This window comes from Leptonotus elevatus, chromosome 19 (assembly GCF_054856555.1).
Source record: "Leptonotus elevatus isolate MCC_2025b chromosome 19, RoL_Lele_1.0, whole genome shotgun sequence".
Taxonomy (NCBI): domain Eukaryota; kingdom Metazoa; phylum Chordata; class Actinopteri; order Syngnathiformes; family Syngnathidae; genus Leptonotus; species Leptonotus elevatus.
In genome coordinates, this window is record NC_141257.1 from 14168998 (window position 1) to 14193048 (window position 24051).

Below are 24051 nucleotides of genomic sequence, written 5' to 3' on the forward strand. Positions count from 1 at the left end.
TAGAGGTGTTTGATACCACTTTTTTTCAGACTGATACCAATACTCAACTCTTAAACTGTCACAGATACCAAGTACTGATATTAGTAGTACTTTTATACATAAAATATCCCCAAGAAATAATAGATAATTTTAAAGGGACAGTGTGTAGATTTGTATTATTTTTCAATGTTCATTCATTTTAAAACCCATTTTAAATTCATTTTAATTTCAATAATATGCAAAAACTATAAATGTTCTACCACATCAACATACATTTATATTAGAGCTGTCAAATTATTACATTTTGTAATCAGATTAATCATATTTTAGAATTTGGATTAATTACTCACTTAATAAAAAAGGCTTTTTATCAATATTTTTTTCTCGCCAAATTTGAAGAGCACCGGTTATGTGTTAATTCTTTTGACATTTAATGTTATGAGGACGTCTTCAACATTTTTTTATCCACTGCACACGCTCATCCTCTTTTTCTAATCAATGAATTACTTGCATAATTTAAAATGGGAGGGAAATGACACCAATATTTTGACATGAACACATTTTCTAAATGTCATACGCAAACATTTATTAAATGCTTTACTTTAATGCATGTAATTATGTTTATTGCTGAAACAACCTGTGCTACCTTAAACGTAGCCATCAGCTGTTACGCTAAAGGATAATCTATGGTCAAAATTAATTAATTAATTAATTGCGTTAATTCATGATTAATGCGATATTTTTTTGTGATTAATTAATCAGGTAATGCTTTAACTTTGACAGCACTAATTTATATATATATAATCGTAGGTCTAGTAATCGCTAATTATATTACTTAGGTTGTGCCGCACCTTACAGGAAGGAGGCTGACATGCTTCGCCGACATCTTTCTGCTACGAATACCCAAAGGAGAAGAACGTAGTGAACGTAGATATTGGTGGTAGGTTTGCGAAGTGTGGTCTCTAAATGCACACGCTTCGAATTTAGGTCATTCTATTAGTTCACCACTAGATTGCAAAAACATTTACACACAGTCTATTACACAACCTATATCTCTCAGTAATTTTACTGACAATTGCATAAAAATAAAGACAATTTTCGTTTCTTCTAATTATAGCTCCTGATTGTAAAACGGCCACAAGATGACGGTCAATACCTAACAACACCTTGAAAAAAGGCAGAGTATCGGCCCATTACTGATACCTGGTATCGGTACTTGCCCAACCAAGTTATTATAATTGAGGAAAAGTAACCAAATAACTCAAAGTAAAATTGAAAAATATATATATATTGAAATGAAATAAAAAACATTTTGGGGGTTTTACTAAAATTTATTGTGAACTTAGTTTTTTTGTTTTGTCCAATTAATATCATACATTTCATTTTAAATGTATTTTCTGTATGTACATCTGTATAGAAGGAATGTCAGTCTTTTAAGATTTGTAGTTTACTTCACTTTGTTAAAACAATATTGCGACTTTTTTTTATCTTGCAATCGAGAAATAGTCCGATTTTTTTAACTAAAACTGATGCTAATACTAAAACTAGTAAAACTAAAACGAAACATTTTCAGGGGGGGAAATTGAGAGAAAAAAACTAACAAACCTGCTGACTGAATTAGAAGAACTAAAGTCAAAACACAATAAAACGTAACCGTAATAAAAACTCCAAAACTATTAGAACCCTGACCTGTTGCCATTCAAATAACATAATATGAGACCCAGGTTTCACATTTGTGCATAAAATTAGACAAGATGAATGGAGAATGCATTCAACCCTAAAGGGGCTGTTTTTGCTTGATGGGATTTTTTTGTATGTAAAATATGCACTCTGGTTTAATAAAGGTTGGGAAACACTGCCTTAAAAGAATACGGTGCACGTTGCCAATAAGTGTACTTTTTATGCGAGAAAAGCCATCTTGGCTTCACCCCAAGAGCTCTCTCACTGATTGCGCTCATCCTCCTTCCGGTACCTTTGGCTCTGCGTTGATATCTACGTAGTTTGGTGTTGATAATCGCCTGTATCTATGCGCACACGCCTCCCTCCCTCCTTCTGCATCAATGCATCCCCTCCCTCCCTGCACTCCTCGCGGCTCTGTGCGCAAACACGCTCACTCTCACACTTCCAGGCACGCGCGCACGCACACAAACACTTCTCCCACTCACACTCCTCCCCTCCCCTCCTGTCTTGGTGCTGCCTCATTCAATTCATCCACGCACTGACTGCAAAGGGCGGGGGGGCGGGGTTGGATATAAACCGCGAGGAGAAGGCCACACGCTACACTGAGACTGAAGCCACTTTCAGTGCCACAAGCAAGAAGACTCCGAAGCCGGGAGTAGAAGTACCAACATTGATTCTGGAGCTCAGGCAAGCGAGACTGTACACCGTTTTGGTTCTCCGGATTGTCAACTGGAGCTCCACTGCAAGCCAGATTAATCACAGCGCGAGCTATACGCCAGTTTCTCTGGATATAGCAACTCAACAAAGTTGGTAGTAAACTCTTTGGAGTTTGTAAGAGTCGCCTTTTTAAAGTAAAATATTTGCTTGTGGGCATTACGGACACTTGGGCCTGACCCACTCGGGTCAGGAGGGGACCTGGCGCATCTTTTTTGTTTAGGTAGCGTCGAATACTGAACAAAAAAAAAGTTTGGCCAGAACGAACTCCGTGCCGCACGTCCGAAGTCCTCAAATTGAAAGACGAGGTAAGAAAATATACTTTATCTTAATTTCGTATTTTTTTCTGTAAATTGTCGCTGTGCAGCTTCTATTGAAACTTTCTCTTTGCTGTCCATGGTGCTGAATTCTCAACTCCATGCGCCTGTGTGCCATAAAGTTCACAATTGTGCATAAACTTCGCCATGCATCGAATTTAAATGCGGTTAATTTTGTTGCTGCATAACTAGGTTTACTTTCTGTTAAGTTGTTAGAACTTTAGGGGTTATGTTGGGTTTGTTGTCATTTTGTTGTGGTTATTTTTTCAAAATGTGAGCAATTTGAGTGCGGTGGTTGACTTATAATAGCTTCCAAATGGCTTTGCTAGGGCAAAAGAGCACCTCACAAAGAACAGGAGGAGGTCAGAAGACTGAATGTCTGTTTATGTCCCACATACACGTGTTGCAAAGCATTTGCAAGGTGGTCTCGTCAGCCATGCAAAGTAAAGTTCTAAGAAAGAAAATTTTGGATTTTGCAATGTTGCTCTGTTCTCTTTTTACACTTCAAAACTATAAACTGCATCATCCAGTTTTGACCCAAAATATCCCGAACCGCGTCTCCATGACAACAGTCCCCAGCTTATTCCTTCGCCTGCTTGTTTTGTCAAAATGTTGCCACCAGCAACAAATGGTCGGGCAGAAAAGGAAAAAAAGCGAGAGAAAGGTCAGGAGGGAAAGTGGGCAATGTGCGTAGACAGCTGGACCTCCTTTCTTTTCACCGCGTGCTTCATCCGATGCACATTCATGGAGCTTCCGGTTGGTGACGGAAGAGGGGGGGGGGGGTGGAGAGAGAGACAGCCCTCTCTATACAAAGCAGGTGTCTTTGCTATGCTGCTCACAGAGTGGAGACACGGGTTGGGAGGAACAGATGTAGCCTGAAAAGTGCAGGTGTAAGTCTGAGTGAATGCCACTGCAATTACCAAATCATATAGCGCTGTTGCCTTTATGCTTTATATTCAGATATATTTATGATTAGCTCCTCATTGTGCACCTGAATTTAATAGTCACTAAGGAATGACTAAGCAGAAGAATAAGACAAATTGCACTGAACACAAGCGAGTGATATTGCTTAGCAACCAGCCAGAGCGTCTCCTGTCTATTCAGCGAGGGCAGGTCAAGTGGAGATGTTGACTCTGTGCACTTTCTGCATCCCGGATTACTTAATAGCATCTGTTGCATACTCATAAGAAATGCAATCTGCATTCATGCAAGTTGTAGTTATGTGTTGTTAAAAAGTTCAATCGCCCTCATGCATTTTGCATCATCAGCCTCTTGCATATATTCATCTCAGGTGTGCTTTGCTATTAAGCTCATTGGCATGCAATCAGTCTCTGGCACGGGCTAATCATTCCTCTTGTTTACTGTGTAATAAGAGCTGTGCTTCATGCAAAAAAAAAAAGTATCTAAGTGGCCGCCGTCGCTAGTGGTAATGCTTCTATGGACGTCAGACTGACGCAGATGCTTCACAGTTTGGTTCAGTGTGTGGGAGGAAAGACTAAAAGCTTGGCGATATAGCTTTCTGTGAAGGGGCTGTAATTGCTGTTTCGTCACAATTATCCTGCAGAGAACTCGCCGGGTTGGTTCATTCACTCTTCACTTTAGGCCGGTTATTCTTAACGTTGTTGGAGGTACTGAACCCCACCAGGTTTTTTATGCAAATTCACAGAGCCCTTTTTTATTGAAAAATAAAAGACTTGGAAAAAAAAAATTCAAATTCAAGACAACAGGAACAGGGATAAGTAGCCATTTAGAGAGAGCACTTTAGATGGTACCCAGGGGCCATAGATGAAATGGAAACAGCAGAGGCCCTAGAATTGAACCCTGTGGAATACCAAACATTACGTTATACATGTGAATCATATTGCACACATTCATCTGACCCACTTTCTTTTGTTCCTTGAGTTTGTATGAAGGGATTACAATAATAAAGAAATCCCTGAGACTGACTCACCGAACCCTTAGAGTTCGATCAAACCCAGGTTAACTCTTTCACTCCCAGCCATTTTCACTGAAGCAACCCCCTTCGCTCCAGGCTGTTTTACTGGATTTTGACTGATTTTGCAAGGTCCACAGAATGTTGTGTTCTATTGCTATAAAAACATGAAACCTACCAAAAGAAAGATTAAAGTCTCTTCTTTCATTTGCAGCAATTAGCATTAAAATATAGCTAAGTTTTATCATTATTCACTTTCCTTTTGAAAACAATGACTAAAAGAGCTTGTTGCAACATGGCCCTGGCTGATCTCTTTTACTCTCCTGCCACCTGCTGGCCGTTTTTTGTAATAACTACCATTGCTTTAAACTACCTCTTCATGCCTAAAAAAACCCCATTAAAAATAGTATAAATAAGTTTTTGGGAGTGAAGGACAAAGTATAAAAAAATATTTAAAAAAAATAAAAACGTATGTAACATGTTTTTGGGTTTGAATGAGTTAAGAACCACTGTCGTGCAAAGTCTGAGAAATATAAAAACAATTGTGTGCTGTGCTGTCCCTCTGCAGCTCCTTCATTGACATCCCTGCTTGTCTGAAGTACTAAAACCAGCAGATGAGATTGAGATTCTCATCCAACACTGATCCAATGGAGTCGCCAGCTCTTTCCAGGCCCTGCGTGGCTCTTCTACTGTTCTTCACTTTGACCTCCTCCTCTCCCTCCGGTCCGGCCTCCGACACCTGCGCAACCCTCGAACAAAGTCGCTTCTTCGGCGTGTTCTCATCCACCACCAACCTCCCATCGGCGCCGTGCTCCTGGACCCTGCAGAACCCCGACCCCCGCCGCTACACCGTCTACATGAAGATCACCAAGCCGACCGATTCCTGCAAGCCGAGGCAGATCAGGACCTTCCAGTTCGACTCCTTCATCGAGACGTCCCGCACCTACCTGGGCATGGAGAGCTATGATGAGGTCGTCCGGCTGTGCGACGCATCGACCACCGTCACCTACATTGAATCCAGTAAGCAGTTCCTGCAAATCCGCAAGGTGGCCTTGAGTAATAACCTGGAGAACGCACAGAGTGACGTCAGCGAATTCAAGTCTGAGTTTCTAGTTGTGGGGAAGAGGAACCCAAGTATGCCCGCCTGCCAGATGCTATGCCAGTGGCTGGAGAAGTGCCTGTCCAGCAGTACCCACGATTATCCCTGTGGTATTATGAACACCCCTTGCCAGTGTTGGGAGACCCCAAAAAGGAAGCCAGGGAGCTGCTACAGGGGTGGCGTCTACGTTGAGAAATGCCTTCCAGTGTCCAGAGACAACGTACAGACTGCTGAGATCATCAGTAAGTGGAACACAGGCTTCATGTTCTCCAGTTGTTTTGTAATCACACCCACAAGGGTTCACTGTTTCAAGGAGGTGATGTTCTGCCGGTGCCGGTCCCGGCGCACCTTACCACTCAGTGACCCTTTAATTTGTGTCTCCGAACTTGTTGATACTGACGATAACTGTCTGTAGAGCACAAGCTCAGGCGAGGGATGTGCACTCCGCCGCCACAAAGTAATGAGAAGCAAATTTAAAGCTTAATTGGATGAACTACCTGAAGCGCACGCTTCACTAACTTGGTTGTGTTGCAAGTCAAGCATGTTAACTTCAGTGCTTGTGTGAGGAGGCTGCAGGTGCGTTTATGTAGGAGAAAAGGTGGGAAGGAGCACAAAGACCTCACAGTTAGCTGGCGGTGAAAATCGAAGCGCACTTGCGGTTGGCATAGCAACGCTGCTGTCGGCCCCTGCAGTGGTTTGAAGCAATTTCAGACCAAATAACTATCAGCTTTGAGTGCAGACAAATAGTGTCCTTAAACACCATCTCTACACTTCCTGTCTGAGGATAAATTTCTTGAGTCATACTCTATGCACACACAGATATTATATATACTGTACAGTGGTCGCTCACTTTTTGAGGAGAGGTGATTTTTAAAAAAAAAATCTAAAAAATATTTTGTTTTGTTATGGGGAACAAGTTAAGCATCTACTGAGCCATAATGAACCCACCACACAGTTCCCACCCTTCTTAACACTTGTTAACTTAATACATTTATAATAAATAAATAAAAAATGCTGTACTGTACAGAATGTATGTAAATGAATATGTTCATGGCTTTAAATAATAAGGTTAATAATATTTCTTTGTCATTAAAAATGTAGATAAATTCCATTAAAAAAACTATTGGCAGATCAATCACTACAATAATCGTTAATTGCAGCTCTAATACAATGACTCTATTTCTGTGTTGCAGAAAGCTGGGCCAGTTGGAGCCGTTGGTCAGTTTGCAGTCAGGAGTGCGGGGGTGGCGTCCAGGTTCGCAGCCGAGCCTGTCAGCCCGATGATGCCGTCTGCCAGGGGACGGTTGAAGAAGGGCGTGCGTGCAACCCACGGGCCTGTATAGGTAACCCTTCATTATGTTCAATTATTTAGCTAGTCCGTTTAGCAGGCAGGATCGCCTACAATGCAATAATCTTATTCTTTCCAGGCAAAGAACGTAGCAAGAGCCAGGGTCTGCGGGCCATTGTTGGTATGAGGAGAGATCATGCTGATGATTTTAGCCTTGGAGCAGTTGCAACCCAAATCGGTAAGTTCAGTCTGCGCTTAATTTATGCTAGTTTATGTGTATTTTCAAAAGTTTAACCCACTTAATCCATTTGTTCAGCAAACACGAAGACAGATGAGTGGTCCCCTTGGAGTGCATGTTCAGTGACATGCGGAGAAGGTTGGCAAAGCCGCACCCGTGTCTGTGCAACTTCCTCCTTCACCACCCAATGCACCGGACCTCTGCGGGAAAACAGGCCTTGCAACAACACTGCCGTCTGCCCAGGTAACTTCCAGATGAGCGATATCAATATGATATTATCGTGGCTGTTGCATCACATTCATTTATTTGACTTTAGTTGATGGCGCCTGGGATGAATGGACCCCCTGGAGCTTGTGTTCCTCCACATGTGGTCGTGGTTACCGTGACCGCACTCGCACATGCAGGCTGCCCCAGAATGGAGGAGAGCCTTGCAAGGGCCCTTCAAGACAGAACAAGCTTTGCAACATTGCTGTATGCCCCGGTGAGCTGACAGTTCATTCATTTAGTTCATAGGTGTCAAACTCCGGTTCCTCGAGGGCTGCAGTCCTGCAGGTTTTGGAAGTTTCCCTCTTCCAACACAAGCTGATTCCAATCAGCAGGATCGTTATCAGGCTTATGCAGAGCTTGCTGATGAGCTGATCATATATCAGCTGTGTTGGAGAAGGGAAACATCCAAAATCTGCAGGACTGCGGCACTCAAAGACCGGAGTTTGACACCTATGATCTAGTTTGTGTTTAATGCTCTTCTAAGTGCTCTTGTACTGTTCTGATTAAATTGAGCTAATGTTGTGGCTGGTGAGTGTAAAAAAATTATATTAGTGAATGATAGTGCTCAAAAAGACTGACAGCAGTGGACTTAAATCTATATAGGAAATAAAAACTCACACAAAGTTGCTGCAAAGCCAACAATGTTGGCCGGCGCTCATCATTGATGCTTCTTTGCTGCTCTCTAGTGGACGGACACTGGAACGAGTGGTCGGTCTGGAGCCCATGTTCTGCCTCTTGCTCCAACGGTACCATGCAGAGAACACGAGAATGCAATGGCCCATCCTACGGGGGCTCAGAGTGTCACGGGAGTTGGAAAGAGGCCATCAACTGCTTCCTGAAAGAATGCCCAGGTAAAAAACAAAAACAAAAAAAACATATATAAATATCATCCATAAGACATATCACAATGCGTATTTTATGGTATGTGCTACTGTTTAGTTGATGGACGCTGGCATGCATGGAGCTCATGGGGCAGCTGCAGCAAGACTTGTGGCGGCGGCATCCAGCAGAGACAACGAGTTTGCGATGGGCCTTTCTTTGGTGGGGAGCCTTGCCCCGGTGAAAGAGGAGAGCAGAAGCGCTGCAATGAAAAGAGATGCCCTGGTTAGTCATGTGAATGTTTTTTTTTTAAAGCATCTACATGAAGATAATTTTATAAACTAACATGATTTTTGTAATTATCTAGAGCCCCATGAGATTTGCCCTGAGCAGAATGATGGAGATGTTGTGTGGAAGAAAACTCCAGCTGGAGACATGGCTGCCATCTCATGTCCCGCTGAGACTGCAGGTACATTGGCAGCAGATGCTTGTATTTATTTATATCTATACAGCATCTATATTTGCCTCACCTTATAAATACTGTATGCTCTCTGTCGTGCAGGTTTGATTCTTCGCCGGTGCAGTCTCAACGCTGTCGGCCTCGCCACTTGGGAGAGCCCAACTTACATCAAGTGTGTCTCAAAGAATTACGAGAACATTCAGATTCTGGTAAGTTAAAAGAAAAGAAAAGAGAGGAGGCCTGTCATGAATCACATCTCCCAAAAGCAGAATCTTTAAGAATCATTTCCACTCTCCTCAATGTAGTCAAGGGATTACATCACCAAAGCACAGCAGGCACAAAGCATTGATGGCATCGCCGAGGTGATTTCACGATTGAGGTTCTCAAGTGACGAAGGCGCAACGTACAGCGGTGACCTGATGGCCAGCATGGATATCCTGAAGAACATCACTGAGTTGTACAAGGCGACCAGGATGAGGCTTAGCAATGCTGATGTGGAGGTAAACTCAAAAGTTAGCTTCTGGAAATGTGTTTCGAAATACATTATGTCAGGAGGAAAGTATGATGAATCACTGATTAATATTGCGATTGTGAAATATGAATGAAGTATCAAAATCTACTTCTTTATAGCCATCTCAGGGCGCGGCCATTTTGTCACTTGTTCTCAGCAGAATATGACACCACAGTTGCTCAGCACACAGTTAACGACCAATCACGGCTCAGCTTGAGAATGTCACATGATCAAACTCAGAAAACAGGCGAACCTGAGTGCTGAGCAACTGCAATCTCATTTTTAGCCAACAGCAAATCACAAAATGGCCGCCCCGAGCCCGAGATGGATAAGAACAAGTGGTGACACAAATATACAGTATATATTTTTATTTTATTTATTTTTTAAAAAAAATTGTACTTCCTTTTTTAATGAAGCTGTCTGTTTCTACAAATCTTCTTACACACCTTTGTTTGCATTTATTATTTATTTGCAGAACTTTGTCCAGACCATCAGTAACCTTCTGAAAGAGGAACATCATGACAAATGGGAAGAAGCACAACTGGTACGTGAGAAGAGTGTCTGACATTATTTTTTGAGGGGTTGGGGGTGTGATGGACATATTCAAAGTGAGTCAGTGTGAATGATAGTTTGGCGTGAAAAGAAGACTGAGCTAATTAGAAGGCAAACTTCTGACGGATGTGTTAATGACTTCAGCACTTTTTAACTTTTAGTTGACTTAACTGTAAGGTTGACAACTTTTTTTTTCTCTGTTCCTGTTAAGCTATTTAGTAGCTCAAAACAAATGTCTGCACATTTCTGTGCAGAACTGCATGACAAATGTGAATGACAAGTGAGAGTAAACACTTCAGGGTGAGCATGAGAGCGAGCGATTGACTCAGGGAAACACACGGCGCCCACTCGCCAATCTGCGACTCTCCACGCCATCCTACAAAGCCGTGCCGGCTGAGAGGGGACACAGACGGCACACATTTCATAGAAACGCACACCCTGCGCCCACACTGCTCCGGTTTGTGCGTCAGAGACACGCAAGTCAGGGGCAGCCCTCCCCTCTGCTAAGAGGAAATTCTGTAGAAACACCAGAATGAATCACTAGCCGGTCCATTTATGGCGTTAAGGAAGTTTGGTGGTTGCCTAGCAGCAAGCGAGGCTTTCACTGCAGTGGGCGGACTTCAGCATAGAAAAGACAGAATAGATGGTTCGTCATGACTGAAAGTCTCAGCTTTCTTTTGACCATTTTGAGATTGTTATCCTTTTCATTGTTGATAAAATCGTGACTTTTGTGCTCGGTATTCCCTGACATACTCTTTAATCAAAGCCACAAGGATGACTTTCTTCCACATTGCAAAATCATGACGAAAAGCAGTATAGAAAATGGATAAAAGATTGCTGTTTTAATGAAGTGTTACAAAATGATTCAATTTTGACAGATGCAAGAAAAAAATGCAGTAATCTGTAATGATTTTTTCCGCCTGTTTCTCAAACATTATTTTTCACACATTCCTCCTTCAGATGGGTGCCAACGTGAAGGTGTTCTTCCGTCTCGTCGAGGATTCCGTCAACATGATCGGTATGCAAATGAGCGGCTTCCAGGACATTTACGAAGTCACCGAGAATTTAGGTGAGCCCTCATCTCAACCGACGCTCATGTCTTGTCAGGATGATTTGTCCTCGCGCCATCCGCCTAGTGCATCAAAGCGTCTCTCCATCAGTCAAACAAATTACTTGCTGTCTCCGAGCTTGTCTGCATCAGGCATAACACATATGACTTTTCGATGAAGCAATCTGTGTGTCAGAATAACTGTAAACTTCACACTGTGAATCATTCTGTGTGACTTTTGATCTGGGACATTGGCGACGTTGAGGTTCTTGGCAGGTCTTCCTCGTAACTTTTCATCCAAACGCTGAACTGTTTGTGCGCTGCATCTGTTTTCTTCTCAGTGCTGAGCATCCATAAGCGGCCGACTACGACCAGCTCCAACTTCACTTTCCCTTCTAAGGGCTGGAGGGGAATGTTAGACTGGGTCAGGACTGCTGAGGAGAAAATATCCATTTCCAGAGAGGCTCTGGGCATTGAACAGAGTGGTAAGACGCGCACAATTGTTTTTGTTTTTTTGCAGTTATATCAGTACCAGCATGGAGTTGAATATGTATCTAAGCAACCATTTGCTTGCTTTCAGATGGCAATGACGCGTTTGTGACTGGCATTGTCCTTTACAGAAACCTTACTTCGTTTCTTTCCTTTCAGAGGTAATGCATTTTTTAATATGCTTTTTTAAATATTATCTTCATGTAATTCTTATTATAAACACAAGATGGCGCCCACACTATCCCCTCTATAACCATTACTACTCAACGACACTTATAAACTAGGGGAAAAGATTAGTAAAATTCAGGGGAGGGCTAATGGATTATTTAATTGTTTCGGGGGTTGCAAAGACAAAAATCAATTTGAATTGTACATTGACTGCATCTTTTTTTCTTTCCACAGCAACACAACTCTGCTCAATTCAAAAGTAGTGACAGTGATTGTCAAGCCTACCCCTGCCCTTTTGTCTTCTCCCGTCGAAATCGAATTCCCGCATCTCCACAATGTAAGTCTATGACTCAAGCTCATGGAGCCTCAGTATTACCACACACAAAAAACACACACACACACACCAGCGTCCTCTCTGGGTGTTTGCTCACCGCGGCACACGCAAAGCTTGACATTTTGTTGACATTTGCGTTGAAACTGTGACATTTGCCAATCATTTTGCCAGCTGAAACCTGTCGCGATCACAGCCTAACCAGCTGGTCAGTCCATGATGAGGAATCACAGTAATTGGCCCAGTAATGAGCTTCTGTAACTGCGAAGCTGTTTATAGATAGATGCATGTATAAGTGGCAAGGTGTTGCTTCTCACACGATGTTATTATGGATTTTCCAACTGCAGATGTGATATTCCTCACAATGCCGTCTCCATCTGCTTCTTTTTTAGGGCACTATGAACGAGACATGCCTCTCATGGGACGAAAGTGAAACGTGAGTGTTGACTTCTGTCGTGTCTCTTCTTTTTTTTTTATGTGCATCAAAGTCATTACTCACACGTCTATTTTATCTCGCGGGTGGCAATGTCACCAGCTCGAACCTTCTTTTAGTCATGCATCTGTCACTGCATGGAACATTCATCCATTTTGAGACTCACCAGAGGGGGAGTGATAATGTTGTTTGGTCCCTTTTTCATGACACAGAGGACAGACAAGTGCCACAACATGTTGGCCTATCATTTCCAGAGCAAGCATCTCTGACATGCTTACTGAAAATGTGATTCATAGTTCACCATTAGCTCCTCAAATGAACTACAGCAAGACACAACATATAATAAGCATTTTTTTAAGGGATGTTCCATACCAGTACAAGTACTCGACTCTTAAGTAGTCACTGATACCACAATACTGTTGATACATAAAATAGACGCTTTTTGATGCAGCGCATGTATTAGATCTCAATAGTGTTTGCAAGTGGTCATAAGTTATGTATATTGTTAGGCATGGGCAAGTACTGGGTATCGGTCTGATACCTGGCCTTATTTCAAGGTATAGGTACTCGCGATAGCGCCTTCTTGTGGCCATTTTAAGATCAGGAACTATAAATTAGAAATAAGAAGAATTTTTAAAATGCCATTAACGAATTTGTTCCCAAAAATGTATAAATATGTTCTATTTTAAATAATAACATGCTCCCAAAGACGTTTTTATATGTTTAAAATGTTTTTTGTGGGGGTTTTTATGCTAGAGCATAGAGAAGGCTTTGATGCAGCCTCTGAACTGAAGAGAATGGTAATGGCAATGGTAGTTATTACAAAACGGCCAGCAGGTGGCAGCAGAGTATAAGAACAACCAGGGACATGTTGTAAAAAGCTCTTTTCCCCAGTTGTTTTAAACAGGTTTGTGAATAATAATGAAACTTAGCTATATTCAAATGCTAAATGCTGCAAAACGGAAACAGATAGAAACTCTAATCTTTCTTTTGGTGGGTTCCATGTTTTTTTAGCAATAGAACACAATATTCTGTGGGCGTTGCAAAATCAGTTGAAATCCACGAAAACAGCAGGGAGCGAAGGGGGTTGCTTCAGTGTAAATGGCTGGGAGTGAATGAGTTAATTTCATGCAGTTTTAAGGGGGAAAAATTGGGCGAAAATGTATCAAACGTACTAGTGGTATCGATACTTGGTATCTGTGACTACTCAAGAATTTGAATACTTGTACTGGTCTAAAAAAGTGGTATCGAACATCCCTATATATTGTGTTGTTGTTGTTGTTTTGTTCACCACTCAGGATTTACCATTTACTATACATCTTATTTTTTATTTTGTTGATCGTTTGTTAAATCTTCTACAGATGAGAAAGCATGGTTTGTTTTTATTTTTGGTTGCGTTTGCCTCCCAGTGGCTAGGAATTGCTAGTAAAATCATGTCCATAACAAAAGATGGTCATCATTATTTAAACATAGGCCTCAAAAGAAGAAGAAATAGGCCTTTATAAAACACTTATAAAGCCTGTTAACAACAGTACTTAAAATAATTTAGCACATAACATGAAAAAGTATCACGAATATATGCATATGGTCACCTTAGATAGTGATCTAATGATTGAATAGATTGTGAAATGTAACCCCAATGTAAAACATTTGTCTGTCTAAAAACACATCAACAAGATGCATTTTTAATGAGCCTTGTCAGCTCTCAAAGCAGCCTCTCTTTTCCTCTCCTCCTCACGCCGGTGGGTGCTTTTGCTCTCTCTCCCCTGTGCAGATCCTCCCTGCTTGGATCGTGGTCTGCGCGGAACTGCAGAGCCGTGCCCGTTCATTCATTCAGAACCAAATGCGTGTGTGACAGCCTTTCCACCTTCGCCATTTTAGCGCACGTCAACTTCGACTCGGTAAGTCTTTCAAAATGTGAGCATGCGAAAGCTTTTGTCTCTTAGCGCAGACGTTTGGTGCTGTGTGCAAATGCAATGCAGCGTGTACTTGTGCTTTTCAATCCATTTGCATCGTGCTTCTTTGTCTCGGTGCGGGAGACATGGGTATGGAAATTGCATTTTAATATGAAATAGAGAGGACATGCAAAAATCAATGTAAAGGTGTGAAAACATAGCATTTGATATGTGATTTTGTGTTAAGCATTTTTGTACTACTGTACGTATTAAGATTATATGAGGACGTCTTTGATTCAAAAAATAAGTTTTAATATCTATAAATGACTTGAATACTTTGTTTTGCGTGAAATCAACGCAGTTATCCTTAGTGTGGAAATTACTTATGTTTCTCAATCATGCGCCAAAAAACAATGTTATATATTTCCCCTGTAGACTGTGTTGCCCCAGAAGCTGTTCTAGCCAGTTTCCACGGTAACGGCTTCTGCAGCGCTATCTCGGCCTGGGGGATTTTTCATAACTGAGAAGCTGGGGCCAGAAAAAAAAAACACACACACACAACCCCCACTTTTCTTGCCCCTCCTCTGAAAGACGATGTGATCTGGCCATCTCTGCCTGCACCAATTACTGCTTCTGACAGCAAACAAACAGATAATACATAATCAAAAATACCCATTAGTAAAAATGCGGTGCTTTTTTTTTTTCGGCTTTTAGGTCCATTCAGTGCATGTTGATTATGTCCGAGATTTCAGTCTGCATTTGCTTCTCTCTTGCTTCTTCTTGACCTCAAGCGGTTGAAACAAGCAGCCTCACACATCATCACTCCATCAGCCATTATCTACAAAGTCTCAATTATGACCCCCCCCCCACACACACACACACACACACACACACACACACATTCCCCTCCTCCTTCCTCAGCCTCAGTGTGTCTGACAATGCCAAAGATGTGAACCAATGAGAGACAGACGTCTGGTTAAGCATTGACGGCTCCCTTTCTTCCCGCTACCACCCACGCTCGCCACCGTCCACTGTGGACATTTTCAATAACATGAGGCAGGGAGGGAGAGGAAATGAGGGAATCAAGCAAACACATTGCAGTGCGTTAGCTCACTTTTGATGTGGTCTCATTTCAGAAGCTTTCATATGAGACGAAATGGACTGCCTTTGTCTAGCTTGTGGTCAAAAAGTCCAATACGTCAAGTGCTTCCTTGCTTTTTTCTCTTCCAAAAGGGATCATGTGATGCAGGCAAGGACAGACATAAGACATGCTTCATATTTAGGTCAAAGCCAGACTCATATAGTGCAACCCAGATAGAGACGTTGCCGAGTAAGAGGACAGAACAGACTGAATTGCGCATGTTTTTTTTTATTATTATTTTTTAACCGCATTGAGAGCTAAAGATCTTTGGTTATAATGTTCTTGAGTAGACTAACATAAATTAGAAATGGAGATCCTTCAGTACTGTTTTGTGATCCATTCAAATTTGTAAGCACAACTGACCAAGATATGAGAAATGATGCATCACTTGCAATTTATTGCCTCATAAATCCACTGGGATGTAATATCTTTATTGACATTGCACAGAGCAGCGACATTTCACTTAACAGGCTCAACCCGTCCAAGAAATATGAAAAACAATGACGGAAAGGCCTGTCAGTACTCGCAATTAGGCGCTCTGAGATCTGAGAGGAGGAGGCCGATGACCGATATTTGCAGCCAATATTCATTTTCAGTAAAGGGGAAACAAATATTGATGTGAAAATGAAAAAAAAAATACAAATTCCAGTTCTTAACTTGAATTCTTTTTTTATTCTTTAATTATAAAATACACTTTTTTTTTTTATTATATCAAAAAGTTCTGGGAGTTCCCAGGGTCATCAGCACATCTTTAAAAACTTAAATAGCTCTGTCGTAATTTCTCCAGTAAATAAAGTTTTTCAAAATTTTGAAATATCTGAAATTAAATTTTTTACTATCTTTGTTATAATTTTAAACAATCACAAAAGGTGCAGAGAGTTCCCAGGGACTGGAAACTGAAAATTTAGCTCCCTGAGGTTAACACAGTTTTAAATAGATCTTTTTTTAAAAGGCCGATACCGATATTCATAATCAGTCTATCCCTAATAAGTCTAACAAAGTCTTAAAAATAGCAATTAATCGGACTAATACCCAAGAAAATTTGCTCCATCGCTAATCTCCAGTTCAACGATGTGCGCAATTAACCACCTCGAGGGTGCTGTGGCGCCATTCGAAAGTAAAATTTGTGTACTCAGCGTTGAAAGGGAAACAATCGCTTCTTCCACCAGTTTGAACCGCGGGACTATCAACGCCACTGGCGGCAGCGGGCGCCAAGCTGCTGTCGGAGATCAGAAAAGGGCAGGTGGTGACAGATGAATGCACTGGTGATAATGGTCCACCTGTTCACCCCTGCGGAGTTGAAGCTTGGCACAAAAGCAAAATGCAGCGGAAGGGGAGACGAAAGACGAGTTGTCTGTTGTTCCTCTGAACAAAAGGAGCGGAAAGCTCATGCGGAAATGAATCTTTATGACACGCTCACCTTGAGCTCACCTTGCTTGAGCTGTGCCGTTCAAGGTGTTTCCCTTCAGGGAGCCGTCTGCTGTTCCAGATAATGCACATGCGCGGGTTGGTTTTGTGCAGCTCTTACAGGGCATGTCTTTTGTCTCCTCTACAGATCATGGACAAGGCGCTTCTCCCATCCGTGACTCTCATAGTTGGCTGTGGAGTGTCTTCTCTCACCCTGCTCCTCCTCATCATCATCTACGTCTCTGTGTGGAAGTAAGTCACCCTGTGAGCAAAGTCAAAAAAGCTGTAGGCTCTCAAACTCATCGATTTCTTCTCTTCCAACTAACCTCAGGTATATCCGCTCTGAGCGCTCCGTTATCCTCATCAACTTCTGCCTGTCCATTATTTGCTCCAACGCGCTCATTCTCGTGGGACAAACTCAAGCTCGCAATAAGGTTTGTTCTCTTCCAAATCCAGATTTGAAGCTTTCTAAACCTGTCCGCTTTGGGTAACAGCCATCTTCTTTACCTCCTTTGGGCTTCCTCAGGTGGTTTGCACACTGGTAGCAGCTTTCCTGCACTTCTTTTTCCTCTCTTCTTTCTGCTGGGTGCTGACGGAAGCTTGGCAGTCCTACATGGCTGTCACTGGTCGTCTGCGCAACCGCATAATCCGCAAGCGCTTCTTGTGCTTGGGTTGGGGTAAGCACACTTGGATTTTACTTCTTTCTTTTATCTGTCTTTGACTCTTCTTACTGAATGCTTCCTAGGTGCTTGTTTTCATTTGAGGCTCTAACCCTTATTGGCATATTGTTGATGTTTTTTAGGCCTACCTGCGTTGGTGGTGGCCGTGTCTGTGGGTTTCACAAAAGCCAAGGGATACGGAACCGTCAACTAGTACGTTTTTATATTTTTCATTTTGAACTTTTTCATTGATATGTATTTTGGAAAGAGGTTTTATTAGGTCAAGTATTAAAGTACTCTATCTTTTTCTTTAGTTGTTGGCTTTCTCTTGAGGGCGGGCTCCTCTATTCCTTTGTTGGTCCGGCTGCCGCTGTTGTTTTGGTATGTATCAGACCTGATCTCAAAATCTTAATCCATCCCAATATGAGTTGTATTAGTATTTTCCATTCTAACTCTGACTCTTCCATTTTTAGGTGAATATGGTCATTGGTATTCTGGTCTTTAACAAGCTCGTATCCAAGGACGGCATTACCGATGTGAAGCTGAAGGAGAGAGCTGGGTAGGTTCTATTGATCTTGCATTAAGGTTTTGTGCTTATCGCCCACATCAGTGCCATTACAGCTGTATTGATAATGTGTAGCGATGTCAAGGCCATCAATCAAACTACTGAAGGACATAAACTATATGGACAAAGCTAAAGGGATGCATCGCTTAATCATTTGGAAATTGGCCTAAGTTCGAGCTACATGCTAATTCTTCATACTTCTACACTATTTTTTTGTCAAGTATAACATATGAAATACAAGCCGCTTGCGTTTTAATTCTTCATTTTCAAAATTAAGCATTATCACGGCAGAATCACACTGATTCGCTCCGGGCAAGCTACAAGCTACATGGTGCATTCAGGGTCCTTTCACAACGTAGGGAACTTGTAAACTTGCTGCACATTAATCGTTAGAAAAGCTAAAATCTTAATTGCGATAACATTTCGGTTAATGGTCCAGCCCTAACAACAAGGTTCATAAAGGCATGGTTGGATGAAGATGTCAGCATGCATGCTGAAAATCTCTTACCTCCTCCCTTACAGGGCATCACTATGGAGCTCCTGTGTGGTTTTGCCTCTCTTGGCCCTCACTTGGATGTCCGCTGTACTCGCCATCACAGATCGCCGTTCGGCCCTCTTCCAAATCCTCTTTGCTATTTTCGACTCCCTGGAAGGTTTCATCATTGTCATGGTCCACTGCATCCTCCGGAGAGAGGTGAGGGACACTTGATCAAGTTGTTTCAATTAGTTTGTCAAATGTGCGTCTTATGAGCAGTGGTTGAAATGTAATTTCCTGATTAATTCCTCTTTAGGTTCAGGAAGCTGTGAAGTGCAGGGTAGTTGACCGCAAAGATGACGGCAATGGAGATTCTGGAAGCTCGCATCACAATGGCCACAACCAGCTTACGGTGAGTTTTTTGCTTTAGTGTGTTGAGTGCCTTGTGAAATTTCTCCTCAAATGAACATGTGCATTAATGGAGTATTTATTCCCTTTTCAGCAGTCTGATACTGAAAAGGATGGAGATTCATGCATACAAGGTGAGCATAAACATACATTTTTTGCCCTTAAAAATTGCTATTTGTATTTCATAATGAATTCCTTTCACTTGCTCTGCTTGATTAATGTTCAAATTTGTCTTAAAAGGCTCATCTGAAGAGAAGATGTCCCCCCCTCAAATGCCTCTTCCCATGGGCCCCAACTTCCACACGCTACCGTCCAACAAGACCCACATGCAGGCAGTCCCCGAATATTCCAGCCACACTCTCACCCTGAAGAGAGAGAAGAGCCGCCTGGTGGGGGGAGTCGACCCCTCCTGTGGAAAACCCGTGTACGTGTGTGAAGGAGAGCTCTTCCAGCAGCTGGATGTTGATCTCGCTCGGGTTCAGGCAGAGGGCGGAGTCTCTGATGGCAGTGGTTACGTGCTCATGCCCAACACCACCTCGACCCTGAGAACCAAACCCAAAGACGACCCGACGAAATACAACATCAACGTGGAACAACTTCCACAGGCTAGACTCATGCACCTGAGCGGACCTTTTGCTGAGCCGCAAGCTGCCTTTGCCATCAAGTCCATTCCCTGCGACCAGGTCAGCGTGTCCTATTCCGAGAGGGACTCGCCCATCCAAAACATCCACAACATGTCCAGCGAGTCTCACATCACTCACAGCAGCCTGGAGAACACCTTTGAGTCGATGAACTCGATGATGTCCAAAAGCGAGACCATCTCCACTTTGTCCATGAGCTCCTTGGAGGTAAGACAGGAATAATAACTAGAAAATTTTCCGTGGAAATTTTTAATGGGACTCCTGACATGTAGTAGTAGTAGTACTTGTAGAAGTAGTAGTAGTTGAAATCAGGTCACTTCCTGTTGAATATGGGCCACTGCCTGTTGATATTAGGTCACTTCTGGGTCACTTCCTGTTGAAATCAGGGCACTTCCTGTTTTATATATGTATATGTATATATATTAGGGGTGTGCATCGATTCAATACGGTTTTTGATATGTGGGGTGCGAAACAATTCAAGACTAGTTTGATTAGAAAGTGGAACGATTCGATTTGGTTCGACTCAGTGGGATTATGATTCAGTTCGAGAGAGTATGATGCAATTACGTTTTTTTTGTCATTTACATACATTTGAATGAACTTGTCAGTACTCTAAATTTGCTATCCATTTCCTTCTGAAATATATCTCTCTATATATAAAAATGTGTGTGTTTCTGACCTATTCATTTAACCTAACTAACATGATTTGTTATGTCTTATTTTGCAGAGACAAAAGTCCCGGTATGCTGAGCTTGACTTTGAGGTAACTATCAATCAGATTTTTCCTAATGTCATCTTTATGCTCACAATTCATTATTTAAATGCTAATTATGATTATAAATGTGTTCCTTAGAAAATCATGCACACAAAGAAGCGCCACCAGAACATGTTCCAGGACCTGAACAGAAAGTTACATCATGCTGATAAAGACAGAGAGTCGCCAGCCTCTGACAGCAAGGTAATACATTATCCACTGTATACGCCCATTACTCATCATCATACCAAAAGGAATTTGTAGTTAATATAGTAGAATCAAAAATGGGCAAAAATGATTAAATCTGAGGCAAAGTGACTGTTCTTCTAATAGAGGAGTTTGGTGGTGAACATTTTTTATTGAGCTATGGTTAACAGTTAACACGCGGTCAATTGAATTAAGGATGCATTTTCTTCCTTGCTTCCTACAGTCTGTCAGATGGAGCGTATCATCAGCAGGAAGTGACAAAACGAACCAAAGCGTGAGTGTTTTTAATATGACCTCACAATTTCAAATCAACCACCTGTAGTCAAGACACACCATCAGATATAGCATTGCACTTGCCTCAAGGAGGAATAGCTTCTTCCATAGACAAGATTCATTCTTTGACATTCGCCTCGGATGGAATTAAGCTTTTTTATTTTTATTTTTTAACATTTATTAAACATAGAAGAAGAATACAAATACCAGTTAATCCAATTTACATAAATTATGTAATAAAATAAGAATACAAATTATAAATGGGGGGAAAGCAAAAAAAAATAAAATAACATTAAGGTAGCTCCAAGAGGTATTTAAAAAAATATATATATTTTTTTAATTTATCAAATTAATATTATTATTTTTTTAAACACATATTCAGGTAGCTCCAAGAGGTATTAAAAATTGTTTTTATTAAATTAATATTAAATAAATAAAAATCTTGTTCGTATACAAATTTGAAAGGCTTAAAATTATTCAATTTCAATCAAAAATAATTTGAGTAAAGGTTTCAAGTTTAAACATTTACATTTATGGATATTACATTTTCCCAATCAAACATACAAATTAAAGTTTTTTTGTTCTTAGATTCAAAAAGGGTAATAATGTTTTTAACATCCAATATAAACTTGTGTTTTGATTCACACATATAATAATTTTCGCTCATTTCATTTTGATTCGATCCGACGAGCGACATCATTGCTTCACTAAGTGTCGTCCCTTTTATTCCCCTTCAGGACAAACAGCAGGGTCCCTTGGAGAGGCCTTGGGAAGGGGTACGAGGCTTGCCGCAGCAATCTCCCCCCGCGTGGGTCCGTAAAGACTTGGAGCCTCTGGCTGCCTCGCCATTGGAGCTGCACTCTGTGGAGTGGGAGAAGACCAGCACCCCCATCCCAATGGTGGGTCAGGACATCATTGACCTGCAGACAGAGGTCTGAGGGATGACCTCCCTTACCTTTTGAGTTTGCGCTCCTGTATTGGAAAATATGGGAAAGTTAGGAAGTAAGTCAGAGAATCAACGTCTTCAAATCCTCAGCCAGGGCAGGATGGGGTAAGAGTGGAATACAGAGTGGGGGTGGTTTGTTATTGTTGCCTCTGTGAGTGGACTTGGCTCGGGAGTTCGAGGGGCTGCTGGAGTTTTCCGACCGACATCCACATAGACCAGAGTTGGCTGCGGTTCCATTAGTGTTTGCTGCGGGGTTTCTGAAACCTGCAGTTGAGATCATGTGGCTAGTGATGCCTGCTGTGCTTCTTTTGACCTTCAGAGACAACAAAATAACATGGTATACCTTCCTGCGTTTTGGGAGGTAATGACTCGAACTCTTGGCTGCTCCTCCTCAGCCAAATTCCCTTCCAACATAGCAAAGAGAGCAAAAACACGTGTGGAGTATGATAGGCACAGATTTTGTTTTGTGTTCCCTTTGTAGGATTTCTGTTGGTTTCTTAAGATCTTAAAACACCTCCATGAAACTTTATACGATAATGTTTAACTCATTTGCTCCCAAAAACATATAAATACGTTCTATTTTGAATAGTACCATGCTCCCAAGGACATATTTATATGTTTATTATGTTTTTTTATGCTAGAGCATTGATGCAGCCTCTGAACTAAAGAGAATGCTTGAAGCAATGGTAGTTGTTACAAAAAACGGCCAGCAGGTGGCAGCAGAGCATAAGAGATCAACCAGGGCCAGGTTGCAACCAGCTCTTTTCCCAGTGTTTTAAACTGATTTGTGAATAATGATGAAACTTAGCTATATTTTAATGCTAATTGCTGCAAAATGGAAACAGATCAAAAATATACTTTTTTTTTTCCTGGTCAAAGAAGAGACTCTAATCTTTCTTTTGGTAGGTTCCATGTTTTTATAGCAATAGAACACAATATTCTGTGGACCTGGAAAAATCAGTCAAAATCCAGTAAATCCGGGAGTGAAGGGGATTGCTTCTGTGAAAATGACTGGGAGTGAATGAGTTAAGCAATTTGTTAATTATTACCGCTGTTATTGATGATCTTGTTTAACCTATTTCAGTTTTTTTTCTTCATTCCTTTCATATATGTCATTTGCTTATTTTTTACTGTGACCTACATCATTAGTCTGGGGAACACATCAGTAATGTGTTGTGATCCAGTATGCTCTGCATCGGGACAAACCTACTGAGTGGTGATGGAGGCGGTTACACGCGTTCCTGCTTTCTACTGCATTTTGCCTCGATGCCAAAACACCAGCACCACAATACAGACTCTTAACGCGGAGCAGTATAATGTGGGAATTTGCTGGGTGTGCGTTTGAAGAGAAAATGTGGATCCAAGGTCGGGAAGACCTTTTCATCATCACCCGTTTGTTTCTCAGCCTTGCAAGACTATTTGGACAAAGCTGAGGCTCCTGACACGGATGTGACTCAACACATTTGTGTTTTTAACCATCAGTGTGAAATGGTGCAATATGATGGCCGCTTGATGATCAAGCAAGACTGATACTGTATCGCAGTTTTTCTTACTGATGACTCAAATCTTTTATACCATCTTCCTCATATTTACAGAGCATATAGACGCTTTATGAGAAAATTGTATTACAAATCTGTATTAGTAATTCAAAGAATTTATTGACTAGAGATTTGTTAGCATAAGACTCCATATTTGGAGGTGTCTGTGACAAGTAGATCATTGTACTTCTATAAAAGCAAACAATGTATAGGAACGAATGAATATCTCTACAAATGTGCTTCAGGATATTTGTTATTACTCTCCACTGTGTCGCGACGAGTAATGGAACCTCATGTCTTCTGTAAAAATGTTTTTGATAACCTTGTCACAAGTTGTCAGTAATTGTCAGCCAATTCTATTTCCAGTTTTATCAGTTCCTTTGTTAGTCCAAGTCATATCTCAACAGACGGAATCATTTGTAATCTCGTCATGATTTATTTTTGTATGTATTTGCCCTTTCCCTAATTGTACAATTTTCACAGCACAAAATGAATGTGATTAATTTCTAATAAAAACAATATATATTACATGAATGAGGTGTGCTATGTGAAATGTTGAGTCGTCAAAACAACAGTAAAATGCTAAATCTCACATTATTTGTATAACATTTTATAAATATGTTGATGGGGGAGAAAAGTAAATTGAGATTTTGTAGAAGCGCAGAGAACAAGATTATGTATTTGTAATCTATTTTTAATAGCCATATTAAAGCCTCCAGCAAAAGCTATCTCTCTAAATATAGTCATATGATTTGTTGGTACCAAAAAAAGCAGGCTCTTAAGTTGATAAAAGAGCAACTCTCCTTAGTTCTATTT

General features: G+C 41.3%; 1 protein-coding gene across 3 annotated transcripts; it reads left to right on the forward strand.

Annotated features, from left to right (window-relative positions):
* The first annotated feature begins 2271 nt into the window (after window positions 1–2271).
* Window positions 2272–23769, forward strand: LOC147158083 (adhesion G protein-coupled receptor B1-like). Of its 3 annotated transcripts, none has more exons than XM_086062665.1 (32): window positions 2272–2681; window positions 5192–5964; window positions 6916–7065; window positions 7150–7248; window positions 7327–7491; window positions 7565–7729; window positions 8202–8366; window positions 8455–8619; window positions 8702–8803; window positions 8897–9003; window positions 9100–9294; window positions 9781–9849; window positions 10818–10926; window positions 11247–11390; window positions 11486–11555; window positions 11797–11899; window positions 12286–12329; window positions 14101–14227; window positions 16918–17021; window positions 17101–17203; window positions 17296–17446; window positions 17572–17641; window positions 17743–17809; window positions 17902–17987; window positions 18516–18687; window positions 18785–18880; window positions 18971–19010; window positions 19117–19724; window positions 20245–20280; window positions 20371–20475; window positions 20702–20752; window positions 21489–23769. In XM_086062665.1, exons 2-32 carry the CDS (start codon window positions 5238–5240, stop codon window positions 21687–21689), a joined length of 4596 nt encoding a protein of 1531 aa, XP_085918791.1. In that variant the 5' UTR covers window positions 2272–2681; window positions 5192–5237; the 3' UTR covers window positions 21690–23769. The 3 variants fall into 3 exon arrangements, with proteins under 3 accessions (XP_085918791.1, XP_085918792.1, XP_085918793.1); XM_086062666.1 differs by having other exon boundaries at window positions 18974–19010; XM_086062667.1 differs by lacking the exon at window positions 20702–20752.
* Window positions 23770–24051: the final 282 nt, after the last annotated feature.

Bases quoted from the DNA above. Each gene is read 5' to 3' on its own strand.
- LOC147158083 (XM_086062665.1), top strand. From the start codon at position 5,238: ATGAGATTGAGATTCTCATCCAACACTGATCCAATGGAGTCGCCAGCT. The intron at 7,066-7,149 runs GTAACCCTTCAT...TATTCTTTCCAG, and splicing joins CAACCCACGGGCCTGTATAG to GCAAAGAACGTAGCAAGAGC. The intron at 19,725-20,244 runs GTAAGACAGGAA...CTTATTTTGCAG, and splicing joins TGTCCATGAGCTCCTTGGAG to AGACAAAAGTCCCGGTATGC.